At 57.2% G+C, this 15,909-nt stretch overlaps 1 protein-coding gene across 3 annotated transcripts in view; it reads right to left on the reverse strand.

The window, feature by feature from the left end:
* PPFIA1 (PTPRF interacting protein alpha 1) overlaps positions 1 to 15,909 on the reverse strand; it is an 84,277-nt gene that overhangs the window by 15,347 nt on the left and 53,021 nt on the right. For all 3 annotated transcript variants that reach the window (XM_080814959.1, XM_080814958.1, XM_080814960.1), the window contains 7 exons: positions 14,831 to 15,054; positions 12,638 to 12,869; positions 7,444 to 7,595; positions 6,464 to 6,636; positions 6,139 to 6,232; positions 741 to 822; positions 448 to 648 (listed from right to left, as the gene is read on the reverse strand). In XM_080814959.1, coding sequence (XP_080671085.1) covers positions 448 to 648; positions 741 to 822; positions 6,139 to 6,232; positions 6,464 to 6,636; positions 7,444 to 7,595; positions 12,638 to 12,869; positions 14,831 to 15,054 — 1,158 coding nt within the window. The remainder of the gene's footprint in view (positions 1 to 447; positions 649 to 740; positions 823 to 6,138; positions 6,233 to 6,463; positions 6,637 to 7,443; positions 7,596 to 12,637; positions 12,870 to 14,830; positions 15,055 to 15,909) is intronic.

Here is a 15,909-nt window from a genome sequence, read left to right on the forward strand (position 1 = left end):
GGACCCTCCGGTAGGACCCTCGCCGGCTTCCCACAGGGAGCAGAAGCGTGTGAGCACAGACAAGGCTCGGCGTGCACCTGCACACTCACGGGCTGCCGCGAGCCCAGGGTCCCCGTGCCTACGGCTCCCTGAGCGGGCCGGTAAAACAGGGGTCGCAGGGCACGTGGGGAATCGAAGCTCTCTCCCCTTCACTTTTGGTCAACTTATATTAAATTAGAGATAGTTACTCTCCTACGCTTTCAAAAACTCCTATTTCTGCATGGGAAAGCATGGCAGCCAAGCGCTGTGAGAACGTTCAGTGAAGGACCCGTAAGCCACCCACCCGTCACCCATTAGAAATCGCCGTGTTTGGGGAATGCTAAGCCTTTAAGTCAGAACATGGGGTCCGTCTGTCGGAGCCGGAGACGCCACAGAAACAGCGGGGCCGCCCCGTCTACAAACACGTACCGTTCTCGAGGTGGGAGGGGCTGACGGACTGGTCAGGGACATGATCTCCTGGATGGCCAGCCGCAGCTTGAGCCGGTGCAGCGGGTTGCTGATGCCGATCTCACGCTGGATCTCCGTGTCCGACAGCGCGGACATGATGGCCCCGCTCTTGACGTTGGCTCGGCAGGCGGCCACGTACCAGGCGGGCATCCCGACCCACAGCTGGAGGCGAGACGTGTTCGGGCCGCAGGGTCAGGCAGGGCGCACCGTCACGCAGGGAAAGGGCTCCACCCCGGATTAAAGGGAAGCCGTACCTCCAGCCAAACCACGACGGTCGGTCCATCCCACTGTGCGAAAGGCAAACCCTGTCTCCGGGCTTCCTCGAGCAATTCGTGCCTGCGAATGACAACACATCCGGCATGAAAGACTCAGCGCACACACACCGGCTGCGCCGACGCGTCTGAAAGTATCCCCGGGCCACCTCCCAGCGGAACGGAAGACTTCCCGCCAGCGCTAGCAACGCCTGCGGTCCTCGGGTCCACGGGAGGACAGTCAAGGGAGTACCTGAATAACGAGGAAAACTGGGCAGGAGAGGAAGCTACAGCCGGGTCGGAGCCCAGGATCCCCTGGGAGAGCCCAAGGGCTAGGTAGGGACACCATCACAGCGTCTGGCGCAGAATGGTGGGATGTGGCTGGTAAGTCACCGGCAGGTGCTGGCAGCTTCCGGTCTACCCTGCTGTTTAGGCTCACCGGGTGCTTGTAGGTTAAGGCGCCGGGTCACCCTGGGATTTGGCCCGCAGGCTTCATACCCAGAAAGCTGAAATTCCGAGCACGTGTACCGGCACACACGGGGAGAGCATCAGGACCCATGTCCCGCCGCGTCTCTGCAGCACCAGAGACAACCTGTAGGCCGGGTTCTACAACCCCCAACCAGGACTTGCCCTCCTAGCATCTTTACAAAGGGCTATCTACTGATAACATAGTTATGTAAGACGCAACACAGCAATCTTTACAAATCTTATCTCACTTTTTTTGTGTTGTGTACTTTCAAGGCTTTCTGAAAGATTCTTTTTTTTTTTTTTTTTAAGATTTTATTCATTTATTTGACAGACAGAGGTCACAAGTAGGCAGAGAGGCAGGCACAGAGAGAGAGGGGGGAGGAAGCAGGCTCCCTGCTGAGCAGAGAGCCCGATGCGGGGCTCGATCCCAGCTGAGATCATGACCTGAGCCGAAGGCAGAGGCTTAACCCACTGAGCCACCCAGGCGCCCCAAGACAGATTCTTCCTAAAAATGAAAAGGCTTGCAAAGGAGGTGGGGCTGGACTGGGGCAGTTTAGCCCATGTGCCTGCTCAGCCGGAGGCATTTTCAATCCCTAGGTCGCTTTCAGTGTTACTTTTCTTTAATAATTTCTGCAGTCAACATCAGTGAATCATTTATTTCTAAAGATACAGACGGGTTCTTTGATATATTTAGTAGTGTTAAACTTTTCCTGAGACTGTGAGATCCATGTAAAATTAAAGCTCAAAAAGTCTCACATAAAATCTCAAGTACGTGTTCCCTCAGTCAACCGCGGGTCTCCGTGAAGTAACAGGTACTGTAATTCCGCAGGAATGATCACACCGGAGAACGCAACGGATCTTTTTTTCTTTCTTTAAAGTAAGCTCTGTGCCCAGCGTGGGGCTCACTCGAACTCACCACCCAGAGATCAAGAGTTACGTGCTCCACTGACTACAGGGTTAAAAATGGTCCGTGAATCCCATGGCCTGGAGGTTGGCACACATGACTCTGACTTTGCCGGCACCTTCGTCCTGGCAGCAGCCATTTGTGCAGGCAAAGCCCTTTCTCGTACGGGACGTGCTTCGAGCTCAGCTCCATGGTCTTGCTGAGACTGCGACGAGGCAGGGCAGACAGGACCCTGCGGCAAAGGGACGCAGAGGCCAGCAGGAAGGTGGGGCTCCTGCCGGGTGGCTGGGCCAGGCCTCTCCATCACTGCACAGCCCAGAAGACTAAACTCCAGCTGGACCCAGGCGGAACACTTGCGTCCCTTCCTTCTCGCAGGGGTGACTGCTCCACCACCACGTGAAGCAGGCCTCCCACCTGCGCGAGGAAGACACGGAGCCCCCAGACACCGTGCCGCCGGGAAGGGCACGCCCAGGACGCCCAGGCCAGCTCCACTACCGCCCAGCCACACACCTCGGTGAGCAGGCACGCCCCTGCCCTGCCAGCCCTAGGAGCTGCGCTTCTTTCACGGGCCACCAATAATGGCCTACCGCACACCGTGCACACCACCCATCTCCGTCCTTTGTGGCCGCTGTAAATTCAGTGGCTGTGTGGACCCTACGGACTTGCCCATTCACCCAGACGGCCGCTCTACTAAGCAGCAGAACCAGCTGGTGTTCTCCTCCGTTACTGCAACTACAAGGATAAGCATGATCGGTAAGAGTCTACTGGAAGGAAACGAGGGACTCTTATACAGGTCAATTTCCCAGAACATGAAACTCTTCTGCCCTGAGTTCCGGAGCCTCGAACACAACACTGGAGGCGGCGGGACTCCGGAGTGACCGGCGCTTCTCTGCACCAGACTCTGCTGAAGACACAGGCTTACCAGCCAGTCTCCCGGAGCAGGGAGAAGGCTCGTCTGGCTTCTGCTGTCGGTTCCTTCCTAAGCTCTCCGACGCCGCCTTCCCCGCTGCCGCTGGGTCCTCCTCCGTGTACAGCCTGGGAGCCCAGCCGGGGGGGAAGGGGGCCCTGCCCCCTCCACGGAGGAAGACGGGAGGTGCCCCGTGCCCACCACCGATCCATCAGGCCGCGTGGTGCGGGGGGACTTAGTTGTGACCGCATTTCCCTGAGGGACCAAACCTAGACCCAAACGGATTTTCCAAATGCCTGCTCTCACAGTAAACTGAGGCAGAACACAGCCCAACCTTAAAATGAAAGTCGCAGGAGAAAGACATTTCGAGATCTGCTCACTTCCACGGGGAGCAGGCGCAAGCATGAGAGAAGTCATGTAACCTGGGGCAGAGGACACGCGTTTTTAGACATAAACACGACAGTAAAGTCACCTTTCCTACCAAGATGCGCGTGAGCCTTTGCTCAGCAGACACCACATGACAACAGGCGTCGCGCCTCGTCTTTCAGAGCCTGGCACCCTCGCCACTCTGGCACCTTGGATACAGGCCCACAGGGCCCTGCCCTCCTGCCACGGCTCCGCCAGCCCGCAGAGCACCACGCTCGAAAATCCGCGGATAATTTCTCCCTTAAAACTACTCCCAGCCTACAGCTGCCCAGAAGCCTTACCAAGACACAGACAGCTAACACATATTTTATGTGTCAGGTGTACTGTGGGTGGCACTCTCTAATAAACTAAGCTAAAGAAAGGGTTAAGAATCAATGAAGAAAATATATCTAAAGGGGCGCCTGGGTGGCTCAGTCATTAGGCCTCCGCCTTTGACTTGGGTCATGATCCCGGGGTCCTGGGATGGAGCCCCCCATAGGGCTCCCTGCTCGGCAGGAAGCCTGCTTCTCCCTCTCCCACTCCCCCTGCCTGTGTTCCCTCTCACGCTGTCTCTCTGTCAAATAAATAATATCTTCAAAAAAAAAAAAAGAAAAGAAAATTCACGTACAGTGCTACACTGTATTTTTTTAAAAAGTCTGCATATGAGTGGACCTGCACGATTCAAAACCGTGTTGTTCAAGCGTCTACCATACATTCTAGAACTTGCATGCGTGACAACAGAGGACGGACAGTGACCCACTCTTCGGTGCTCAGCTGCAGCTATGACAGCACAGAACAGAACCAAATCCATCAACCTCAACATCTCGACTCCAGAGAAGCCTGCACGCACACGCACACACACAGTGCGTGCCATGTACTTGGCCACGTACTTGAGCACACCTCCTGAGAGTGACAAATAAATGCAGGAAACAGAGGAACTGGCCAGCTCAGGCTCCTTCTGATCTATGTGAAACACACATTTCTGGGAGCAGTAGAGCGGGACAGCCAGAGGGCACTGCCACAAATCTTACTGTTTTCATTACAGAAAGTGTAAGGACATGAAATAAAACACATCAGCAAACTCTAAGGACAGAATTTTCCTAGCATGGTTCCAGGAGCAAAAGGCCTTGTTTCAATATTAAATTTCACAGCGCCAAGTGGCAACTACCCAAGTTACTTTATAACATTTTTATACAGTTCAAACATAGCAACATTCAGATCAGACCACTGTTAAGCGGTTTCTACAGATTTCCATTCCCAGAGAACCAAGACTGAGTACTCCTATGGTACAATAAGCAATAACAGAAATACAGCATTTCACCTGAAATACAATCCACGGTGTGTCAGTCAAGATCGTTATTGTGATTTCTAAAAAGAAATCTAAAATGAGGCGCATTTCACCAACGAGAAGCCGCCTGGCAGGTCCAGGACTGAAGGGGAGCCAGCTGCGGTGGAGAGGGTCCCGTGGGCTCTGGTGGGACCGTGCGGCCGCAGGCTCCAGACCAGCGCTGGCTCTCAGGGCACCCGAGGGCAGCCAGAGCCTCTCCTGCTGTCAGGCTCACCGCAGAGCCCGCCGAGTCCTGCCTCTCACCGTTGGCTCTGTCTTCCTCCCTGGGCTCCCGTCCTCTCCTCCGGGCTACACTACACTCTCCCTCTGCCCGTGAAGAGCGCCGGTTTCGGTTTTCAGGGGCGACATGCTCCCACCCTGTGGTTCATCCACTTAGCTCTGGTCTGGGACATGGTGAGCCGGACACAACCTGCTCTGGATGGGAAAGTCCCAGAGCGGTGTGCCCCCGCCGTGCCTCCACGCCCCCTTCTGTGGTATCACGATGCCGCAGCTGCCCGGCAGGACACTGTCCCCACTCTTATCACCTGTTCCCAGAATCAAGACAATTTAGAACTGACATGTGACAATAGACTACAAAACCGAGAGTCTATTTAAAATAAAAATTCAGACTCTCCTGGGGAAGAAAGGAGGACGGCACAGCCAGGGCCTCCTGACAGATGACCCATGCGGACAGCGAATTCTGAGCGCCGGGGGCCGGAGCCGTTCGCACGGTCACGTGTGTCTTGGTTGGGAGCGCCCCACGGAGAGTCACGCAGACGGCAGGCCCTGGGAGCACGGGAGGTGAGCGCTCCCCTCACTCGCATGGAAGAGGACGACGCGGAGGCACAGGACAGCCGCCCCACGGCTCTCCCAGAGCCCCCAACCGACGTGAGCCAGAGCCGCGATTCACAGTCAAGGGCTGTGAGGCCGAGCCCTGAGTGCGTAGCACAACACACCCCAGCCAGAGGGTTTTCGAGGTGGCCTGGGAGTCCACGCGGGTCCTTTCCCAACTTCGTCTGATCTCTACTACCTCCAGGAAGGACCGTTTGAGAGAGGCCTTCGGGGCACCCTCTTGGACATAAGACGCACAGCTGGCCGGTACATCTAATAAACAACCAGTGCTTAAAAATCGGGTGCAAGTGTGAGTGGCTCAGTGAGATGACGGACTGGGGGTGCCTGGGGCGCTCAGTCATCAAACGTCTGCCTTCGGCTCAGGTCATGATCCCGGGGTCCTGGGATCGAGCCCCACATCGGGCTCCCTGCTCAGCAGGAAGCCTGCTTCCCCCTCTCCCACTCCCCCTGCTTGTGTTCCCTCGCTCACTGTATCTGTCTGTCAAATAAATAAATAAGACCTTTAAAAAAGAGAGACGACAGACTAAAAACTACTTACTTTTTTTGAAGTTTACGATTTTTTTCAGCCTGTCCTCCCAGTTTGCTGAGTCCCAGGGCGTCCTGAGAAGAGTTTTCCATCTCCGAAGCAGCAGCTGTGGGGAAGCAGAGGGGCTGAAACACCGAGAGGAACCGACGTGGCCACGTGCGGGCCCTTGCCGACGGGGGGAGCGCGGCGGCAGGCAGAGCGCGAGCGGCTCCGAGGGCACCTCCAACCGGCCGGCCGGCACGCGGACGCCAGAGCCGTCGGGGCCCAAACCCACGAGCGCGCGCCACGAGCCACCGGCTCCCGCGACAGGTGCCGTAAGGAGCGCCCGGCCACCCACCTGGTCCCGTGGGCTCCTTGCCAGCGTGGCCGGGACGGCCCTTCTCCTTCTTGCCGAACAGGCGGCCGATGGAGGACTTGATGCCCTTCTTCCTGGGGGCCTTGTGCAGCGAGTCCTGGCTGCTGCTACTGCTGCTGGGGTTGCTCACGGGCCCGTCCTGTGAGCCTGTGGAGCTGGGGACGGGGAAGGGTCTGTGACAAGCGCTCAGCACAGCACACCATTCCACACACACGACCTAGAACACCCCGCGTTTCCAACACTCCTTCAAGCTTCACGGCCAGCACCTGCGGCGCCGAGTTCACAAGCGTGAGAAGCACGAGCTCCCGCGAACGCTCCTCGGGAGGCTGACACTCTCTCCTTCCCTGGGAGACGATGGCACCAAGCCACGGGGGCCCGAGAGCTCGAGAAGGCGCTTCCTGCAGATGCCGGCCCCGCCGCCCCGCGGGAGCCCCGAGCACCTCCCCGAGCAGGCCCTTCCTGGTGTGAGCAAAGCGGGGGAGCAGGCCGGTGGGGGGCACTGCACAGAGGTGCGCACGGCGCTCCCCGAGCGGCCCAGGGGCGAGGACAGTGCGGGGCTCTCGACGGCCCAGAAGGGCCCAGAGCGCGGCCGACAAAAGGACCCGTCAGGACCGTGCCGTGGGCTGGCACAAGCCCCACCAGAAACAGAAGGTTCTCCAGGGCCGGTGTGCGGACTCTGAAGAAATGAAATCATCCTCAGAGTTTAGCCCCTTTCTTTCCAAACAGACTTAGGCACAAACAGCCACGTGTCCCCAGCCCGATTTCCACATGGCTCTCCGAGCTCCCACAGGGGTCCCAAGGACATTGTTTATGCAAACTCCACTCGATTCACTGATATTTCTTTAAAATCATTGTTCTGACCTTTTTTTCTCCCCCAGGAAAAGATCAAAGATTTCTTAAAACTGCAGACTATCGCCCGAGAGTGCTTCCCGCGGGGAGAGCAGCACCCGCGCGCGTCTTACTTTCTAATGTCCCTGATGTCCTCGTGGCTGGCCGTGTGCAGTGCTCCTTTGTGCAGCCTGTCTAAGCGGAGGGATCTCGGTGAGGAAGGGGGGGATGTTTCACATTTTATCGTTGCCTTGTCATCTCGTACCTCTTCCCGGGAAGCCGGCAACTGCGGGGGAGACAGCGGAGACCAGTGAGAGCCCGCCGCAGAGCAATCGTGCAGGCTGCACACGCAGCCATAACCTTACGTGCAAAGCTAGGGGCGCCCAAAAGCCTCGTGGTAGCCCAGGGCTGTGCTGTGGAGTGGTCCTGCTTACGAGCAGCCCCAGGACACGCCCCCAACCTGCCTGTGAGTGCAGGGCGCAGCACGGGTCCCGGGCACTCCTCTCCCTGAGCCTCCCTGCAGCTCGCGGCTCTCCCTCCCTGGAACCCTGCGCTGCCACAAGGACGGCCACCAACGGGGATGGCGAGACCAGAGCCACGCCCCAAACCAGGTCCGTACAAACTGTGGCCAGCCGGCGGGCGCTCTCCCTGATGGAGCGCTGAGGAGCAACACTGTCTACCCCAGTGCCAGTCAAACCCAGAACGCTGCCACGCAGCACTGCCCGGAGCTTCTCGTTGTGGGGGGTAAAGGAAATAGCCTGTACCATAATCCATCATTTCTAGTAATGATGCAAACCGCAGAATCCCTAAGGTCAAGTTCAAGGTGAACAGGCACCCACCCTACCCCCCCACCATGGGCCTGGCCCATGTCTTTCGGGGACTAGGTTGTAACCTGAACGTATGTACACCTTAGAGACACTCTGTTCCGCCCGGCGGGGACACTAGGCTGCTGTCACGACAAGGTGAACCCCTTCAGACTCCCCGTGTGTCTTTCTGAGCTGCACCTGCAGCCTCAGGCAGGAAGGCAGGGCCCCGGTCTGGCCGGCGCTCTCGCCCCACCCGGGGTCCTGGCAGGGCTCACACAGATCTGGGCTTTGCGACTGGCTAAGGCGGGGCTGGGTTTCATGAGACACACGTGGCAAACCCCTGTGTGAGACTGGGACAGCAGGGGGTGCCTTGTAACAGGACCTCTGCAGCCACAGAGGCTAAGGGACCCCTGTGTGCATCAGCGCCCAGCGGAGCTGAGCTCAGGTAAGACACAACCGTAAGGAACAGCCGGACTAGCCCTGCACCCTCTCCTGAATTCCCATCACAATCATCAGACGACAAAAAGCTATCTTAACTGGTTAGATAATGAAAACATCAAACTTCGCAGGGACAGATTACAATAACAGGGATAGATTTCAAATTCAGGTTAAAGCAGTGATTTGTAAAAAGCAAAATCAAAAACAAAACAACAACAACAAAAAAGGACAGGATCGGGAGAGCGACATTCGACATTCGGGGCTGTGCTGACAGTGCGGTCAGTGGAGACACAGTTCCGAGCACAAGCCCACGCCGCGCCTCGGTCCGGGCCACACGGCAAGCCCCAGCCGGGCCCGCCCTCCCTCGGCGCTCCCAGGGGAAGCACACCCTGCGCGCCACTGGGGCCCAGCAGAGGAGCCCCCACAGGCTGCTGCAGCGTCGACTAGAACGGGAGCGTCCAGGAGAGCCGGAGGTCAGCCCAGTGGGCACCAACCACGAGGAGCAGCAGGAGGGCCCCGGGCACGGTGCGAGCTGGCGCTGTCTGTGCCCACCCGGCGCTCTGTGTATAATATCCTCCCAAAGCCTCTGAATAAGGCCTCCAAGAAGCAGCGCGTGAGCTCGAGGGACCACAAGCAACAGGCGCCGCTGTCCTGCCTGGGGGTCAGCAGCAGCCCCTTCTGTCTTTGGGAAAGTTGCTCCCACGAAAACCGCAAAGGCAAGAAGGCGGCAGACTCAGGCCGTGCCGGGCCTGGCTCCGGTGTGGGCCCCCGATCTCTGCAGACGGCGCTCACACGGGCCCAGTCCGTGGCTGGGTCAGGGAGCAGGATCCCACCGTCATCCTCACGGAACAGGAGAGAGAGCAGGGCACCCAGACCACACCCGGGTCACAAAGCCATCGTGCCAGAGCGGGCGCTTGAACCCAGGAGTGTCACTAAATGGCCACACCTGTCCGCCCAGCAGAGAGGCTCCCCTGGCTGCTGCCCAGCTCCCAACACTGAGCCCCCAACCCTGCCGAGGCATGGCCCTGGCAGCGCACGGCCCGGCGGGTTTGGGGTCGGGGTGCACACAGTCCAGGGAGCAAAGCACGACAGTTACAAGGAAGACACTCTGGTCAAGGGATCTGTCCCCTGATGCGCTGTACTTTCTCTGAGACTGGGGAGACCCAACCTGCGGTCCCCTGTACGTAGAAGCCCCAAGCCCTGTGCGGGCCGGGTGGCAGGCAAACCCGCACGGCACCACGGCCCCAGCCCGGGGCTCCGCACCTGGGAAGTGGGGTCATGACACAACCTAGGCCTCGAGGGGCTTTGTGTGAGGGCAGCAGGCTCACGGAGCTCTCGGCACAGCCTGGCACACGGCGGGGGCTCCCTGAGTGCTGCAGCCACAGTCGTCGACGCCAGCGGCGCCGAGTCTAAAGCCTCTGGCTCTGCTTCACTAATTTCTTTTTGAAAACTATCATGTCCGGGGCGCCTGGGGGCTCTGTCGGTGAAGCGTGTGCCTCTGCCCCAGGTCATAATCTCGGGGACCTGGGATCGAGTCCTGCATCGGCCTCCGTGCTCAGCGGGGGGCCTGCTGCTCCCTCTGCCTGCTGCTCCCCCTGTGCGCGTGCTCTCTCTCTCTCTGACGAATAAGTAAGTAAAATCTTCACAAACCAAACCATCATGTCTGGTGGAGCTAAGTACGCAGCGAGCAGGACACACCCATGCGGGACAGGCGAGCACCCCGCTCTGTTGCGGTGCCCTGTGAGAACCAGCCGGGCTCCCGAGGGCGACCCACCGCGCGCTGGAGTGCAGTGGGCCCCGCGCTCCCTGGGACGCGCTCCTGGGCTGGGCAGGGTGCTCTTCCACGGGTCACAGACAAACAGAGAAACGTTCAACTACTAAAAATTTTACCTTTCTACGATGTTTCCTTAAATCACTAGGCTGACAGAGGCATGCAAAGAAATGAAGAAAAATCAGATTTACTGCACACGCTGAAGCTAAAAATTCAAGGACCAGAACAGGCAAACATATTAAAAAAATAACAGATCAGATACAAGCGAGGTGAGACTTGTTTAGAAACAACGTTAACGGGAAATAGAACTTCTTTTCACCATGAATTTAAACATAATAGGTTATTCAAGATTTACTAGAGAAACGCTATAAATTATTACTCAGGGAGAAGAATTCCGTTGTAACACACACACCTGATTAAAGTATGGCACCTTGTGTAACACAGGGACCGAACAGCCGTCTGTTCTAAACTCGTCTTGGGTCTGTTTTCCTCACTGAAAAGCACGCTGCACTTTTACAGCGTGAACCCCACGATGCAGCTCCTGCCCACGTCCTCCAGCACCCGGCAAACCCACTCTCGGGAAGCACCTGCCAGACGTTCACGTAGAATCCTCACCTAGCACTGATTTCAAGCTTCTCGAAAATAAGAGCGTTGTTTAAAGCAGGGTGCCCCGTGCCGATGTGTAAGGATAAACACCGGCGTAACAGCAGGGGGCCCGCTGCCTTCTGTGATTCCGTATCCAACGTGGAAAACAGCCTACGAAGGCAGAGCGTACACTCGCTCGGGAAGCTGATGAGACTTGTAGTCACATATGAGCATCGAAACCAGACCGCGTGCCATTCGGGTCAGGCTTCCAATCATTCCCTGCTTACTGCCTTACTTCTTTATATAAGAAACACTTCATTTATGAGGGATTACATTTACGAGGCAGCTCTGAGTAAAACACTCCAGATTCACCTGTATCATGCCCTTTCCCACATCTACTATACAGTGACATGCTAATGAAAATGTATTACTGTTGGGGGAAAGAAAAACCCCACTATCTAATGAGAAATGAAGACAAAGCAGAAACCACACTCATGAGCCATGACTGAACACACACACACACACACACAGTGGACCGCAGGGTCACTGCCACCCGAGCATGCTGGCGAGGGTGTTACGGCACGGGGCTGGGTGGACAGAACACCGGCTGGGGCGGGAGGCCGAGGTCTGCACTCACAGTGATAAACCAAACCAAAGGATGGGTCAGGACATCAAAACCAGCCACGGAGTGTCAGCCAGCATACAAAAGCACAAAAACGGGGGAAAAAGAAGCATAACTATTTTCTATAACCACTCTTACAAATCCCCTGGAAGGAAGCATGAAACCACAAATAAAACCCCCAAAGAGTTTAAAATATGAGCTAATTAGCTAACGATGTGAATGATAAAGACAGTAGGTGAGACACCACGAAGTGGACTCGTTACCACGGCAGACGCCACTACAGCGATTCATGGCTCATTCAATTACATGCTGGCTAACGATGCAGCTAAAAATAAAAACGGACAGGAGAGAGTCTGACAGACAGAAATGTGATCGAAAAGCAGAACACTGGGAACGTGATTTTATGTGGGAAAGAGGCACGCGCTCATGGAACCTAAGGCACATACACAGGAAAGTTATCAAAGGTACTTCAGAGCTGCACACTTGTCACGGAAAACCGTAGGGTCACTGTGTTTCCAGACCCTGATGAGCACAGACGCCCCAGGACCTCCCCGGGGTGCCGCAGTGTGTGGCTCGTGGTGCGGCCGTCCCTGTCTCATGCACAGAGCCAGCGTCAAGCATGTGGTCCAGGGCATCATTGAAAGAACCAATTTAAGCTTTCTTTTTTGACTGAATGTCCTGTACTCTCCACTTCGGCACCTCTAATGCAAAGGACAGCAGTAACTTCTCTGTAAGTGTGTTACACGCTACAGAGACTGTTCGCATTACTTCTGTGAAACCGTCTATTCCTAGAAAATAATAATATTCCCCTTGGAGCTGCTGCGCCCGGCACAGGCCCAGGTTGTCCAAAGTTGCACCAGTAAAAGCTCTGATGGGCTCACGATGACACGCTAAGCCGGTCATCCAAACGCCACAATTAACAAGTCCCTGTGCTGAGTGATTACATCCTAGCCAGTCTAAAATGTCTCGAGCCTCTGAACATAACAAGTGAACCTGATTTCCTTCTGGGACAAGACACCAAACCAAGGCACCTCTGCCAAGTTTGAGGCTGAACTCGGGGGCTGGGGTGGGGGGCGCAGCCGGCAGAAGGGTTGGCAAATACTCACCAGCGTCATGACCCCCAGTCTGTCCACCTCCCTGGCAGGGCTGTGTGGGCCCCTTCGCGGAGTGGAGCGCCCGCTGTGCGGAGGGGACGGGCCTGTGAGCGTGGACGTGGGGTGTGGGGGGGCGGCGCCCCCAGACCGGAACCGGCCCGGGCTGTCTAAAGTGCCGCTGCCCACCCGGCTCTCAATCTCCTCCGCCCGCTGCTCTGTGCTCTCCTTCTCTTCTTGGATCAACCTGGAACGAAAGCGCGCAGTCAGCCCTCTCGCCAGTGAGTGCGTGGGCCCCACGGATCTGGGCCCGCTTCGAGCGTGTGCCGGTCAGAAGATTCCAGGAACGGCCGCTCTAACAGTAAGGTCACAGTCAGGTTCTGCTTCCCCTGCTTAGTACACGTCGTTTCAGGGCACCGCCAAGCCAACCTTCCACGGAGTCCCACAGGGCTGCTTCCCGCCACGTGTGTCTCGTTCTACTCGCTGACACTCCAGTGGGGCCCGATGGCAGCTCTCCTCCCGCATGAGGGCTACGTGAACCTTGTTCTTAGAGCAGAGCCGCGTGTTTACAGCTCAGCTCAACTGGAAATCGGGAACCGGCGTACCTGAGGAACCAACTCACGAGCCAATCGGGAGTTCCCACTCAGGTGTCTAGGTTGGATGGAAAGGTGGAACTGGTTTTTTTTTTTTTTTTTTTTTAAGGCTGAATTCAAACAAAAGTCTTATTTGATGGGGTTTTGGACCAGCCTCCTCTGAGTTTCTGGATTCCTGTCAACCATGCTCTGTTGGTTTGGAATTCAGGGTCAGCGCTCCTCTCCCCTCACGTACGACTCGTCAGTGAACAGCAGTGACCATACGTGACTGCGTGAATTAGTCTAACAATACGCAGTGTCCCCGAAGGAACCTTTCCGATGACAGCTCCACTTCCGTACCCTGAAAACATGTTTTATTACGGGTAACACGTCGGTGGACAGACCTGACCAATGGCATTGGTGGGAGACCCCTTGCACCTGGGCCTGGGCTACCCCCACTTCTCCCTTCCCAAGTGGACGGGGGAAAGGCTTCGGCGCTGAGCCCGTCAGCACGGAGCTGGCACGCGTCCTTCCCGCTTTGGAGCCGGCCGCTCTTACTGTCTCTCCCGCTAACGTTTCTGTCCAGCTCCGCTCTCCGCGGGCAGGAACACGACCCGGGGCTGCTGCAGGACACACAGACACAGCAGCTGTCGGGGCCCCTGGGCACACGCCCCCAGGGGCCCTGGGCCCCCCACGCCCCAGCCTCCATCACCGCGGGGGCCAGTCTCTGGGTCCCTTCCCCGTGGGCCCAGTGCTTTGTCAAGTCACCACTATCACTGCTAAGAGCATTTCTAAGAAAAAGACCTTTGAAATAGCGAAGAGACTGGAAGACCTATATCCTCTGGCCTCTCACCGTTCTACGAAGCACCACTTCTGACCTGTTCTGTTCGTTTAATGTAGCAAACTGCAACTTGAATGGGAACCTGCTGGCCTGCAAACCTGGGCTTTTCTGCTCTGTTCAGGCAGCTGAGTGACACAAACTGGCCATCTCTGGGCGGGGGACGTGAGAGTGGCGGGCGGACACCACCCGGCACCCCGTCCACATGGGGTTAGGGGACCCTGCAGCTAGAAGGAGGCAGAGAAGCAGCTCCCCCCTGACCTGCGGCTGCACGCTTCACCCTCCCCTCGCCCGTGCACTGTGCTCGGACGTTCCGAAGCAGCCCGGTCTTCTGCCCCGTGAAGGACCCCAGCTGCTTCTCCACGAGCGTGCCAGGCCAGCCCCCTTCTCCCGTTTGCGACGGCACCCTGCCGCACACATCTTCCCTCTGCGTTGCGAGACAGGGAGGGCACCCTGGCCGAGTCTGGGGCCCCGTGTGGCACGGAGCAGCATCGTGGGCACACACCGGGCACCCCTGTGGTTCTCTCTGGCTGTGCTGTCGGCTCCTGGGGGAAAGGACCAAAGACCTTCTGCTCCGCCCCCAGATGTCACACCGACACGCCAAGACTGCGACCCTGGAGAGAACGCCCTGGCTAACCGATGTCACAATCAAGGGCAGTCTCAGAACTCAATTCCTAGGGTAGAATGGAGTAGTTTCATCATCGTGGGACACGTAGCAAGCCCTCACAGGATGTGTCCCCGACTTTCCGAGCACGACAGCACTCCTCAGAGACACTCCCGTCTCCAGGGGCCGGGTACCTGATCTCTTTGTTGATGGCGTCCAGCTGCTCCTGAAGCATCATGGCCAACGTCTGGGCATCGGCCTGGCCACTAGGCGACAGCAGAGCGGCCGAACTAAAGAGAGTGTCCCTGTCGTCTTCGCCATCAGACACATCAACATCACTCTCGAATGCCTGGGCCACATTTGCTAGCACACTGGCTTGCTGGGCACGTTCCCAGTCCTGTTCGTTCAGAGTCTGTACCTACAAAGAAGAAAACGGAAACTCACCAAAGACGGAAAGTAACAGCAGCAGTTACAAGAACTTCAGAAAAATCCAGCAGAAACCCTACAAGTTTCCAAACGGGAGCCCCAAAGGAACGGGGAACAGGCCGTGCTTCCAAGCTGCTGCCGTCTCAGGGCAAGAAGCAGAATTTCAGGCACAGGGCGAGGTGGCAGCCTACCGCCGGGAGGGCCCACACGCGCACCCGAGGTGGATACGTTTCTGTGGTATCATTTACGAGGTGGGACGACCGGCTCAGATACAAAATCTGGAAATTAAAACAGCATCTTATGGCCAGTCAGCCACCCTCACAGGAAGTAAAAAACCCATGGGATCCATGGAGGCTGGGTGTGCCTCAGTGGCCCTGACGTCTCACCTGTGTCCCCATGCAGGGGACCAGGAACGGCTGGAGTTTCCCGCCCCACTTCCTGAGGCTGAGCGGTGAGAGGACACGACACCTGCCCTGGGCAGCAGAGGCCCCACCGTGCTGAGCCCACACCCTCCTGTCTGAGCGAGTGGGCGCCTGCAGGCACCACACACGGGACCGGCCGCACACAGTCCCGAGTGCAGGCGTGAGCAGAGGGCTCTTCCCGCCCTCCTCCCTCCATACCAACACTCGTTCCCCCTCCTCGGTCTCAGGGGGCGCTGCCCCCCACCCCCGGGCATAGCCCCACCTGTAGGCACAAGGCCTGGCCCTCAGTGTACTCAAGGACATCATTCTGCCCTCTCTCTGGATAATCAACTTTCTACCGGTTTATTCACATCAGGCTAAAAATGTGTTCTCCCTGCTCCCTCCAAACGAACAGGACAGAAACCACAGAATTTTTACCCCAGGGG

This window comes from Martes martes, assembly GCF_963455335.1.
Source record: "Martes martes genome assembly, chromosome: 10".
In the NCBI taxonomy this organism is placed as follows: domain Eukaryota; kingdom Metazoa; phylum Chordata; class Mammalia; order Carnivora; family Mustelidae; genus Martes; species Martes martes.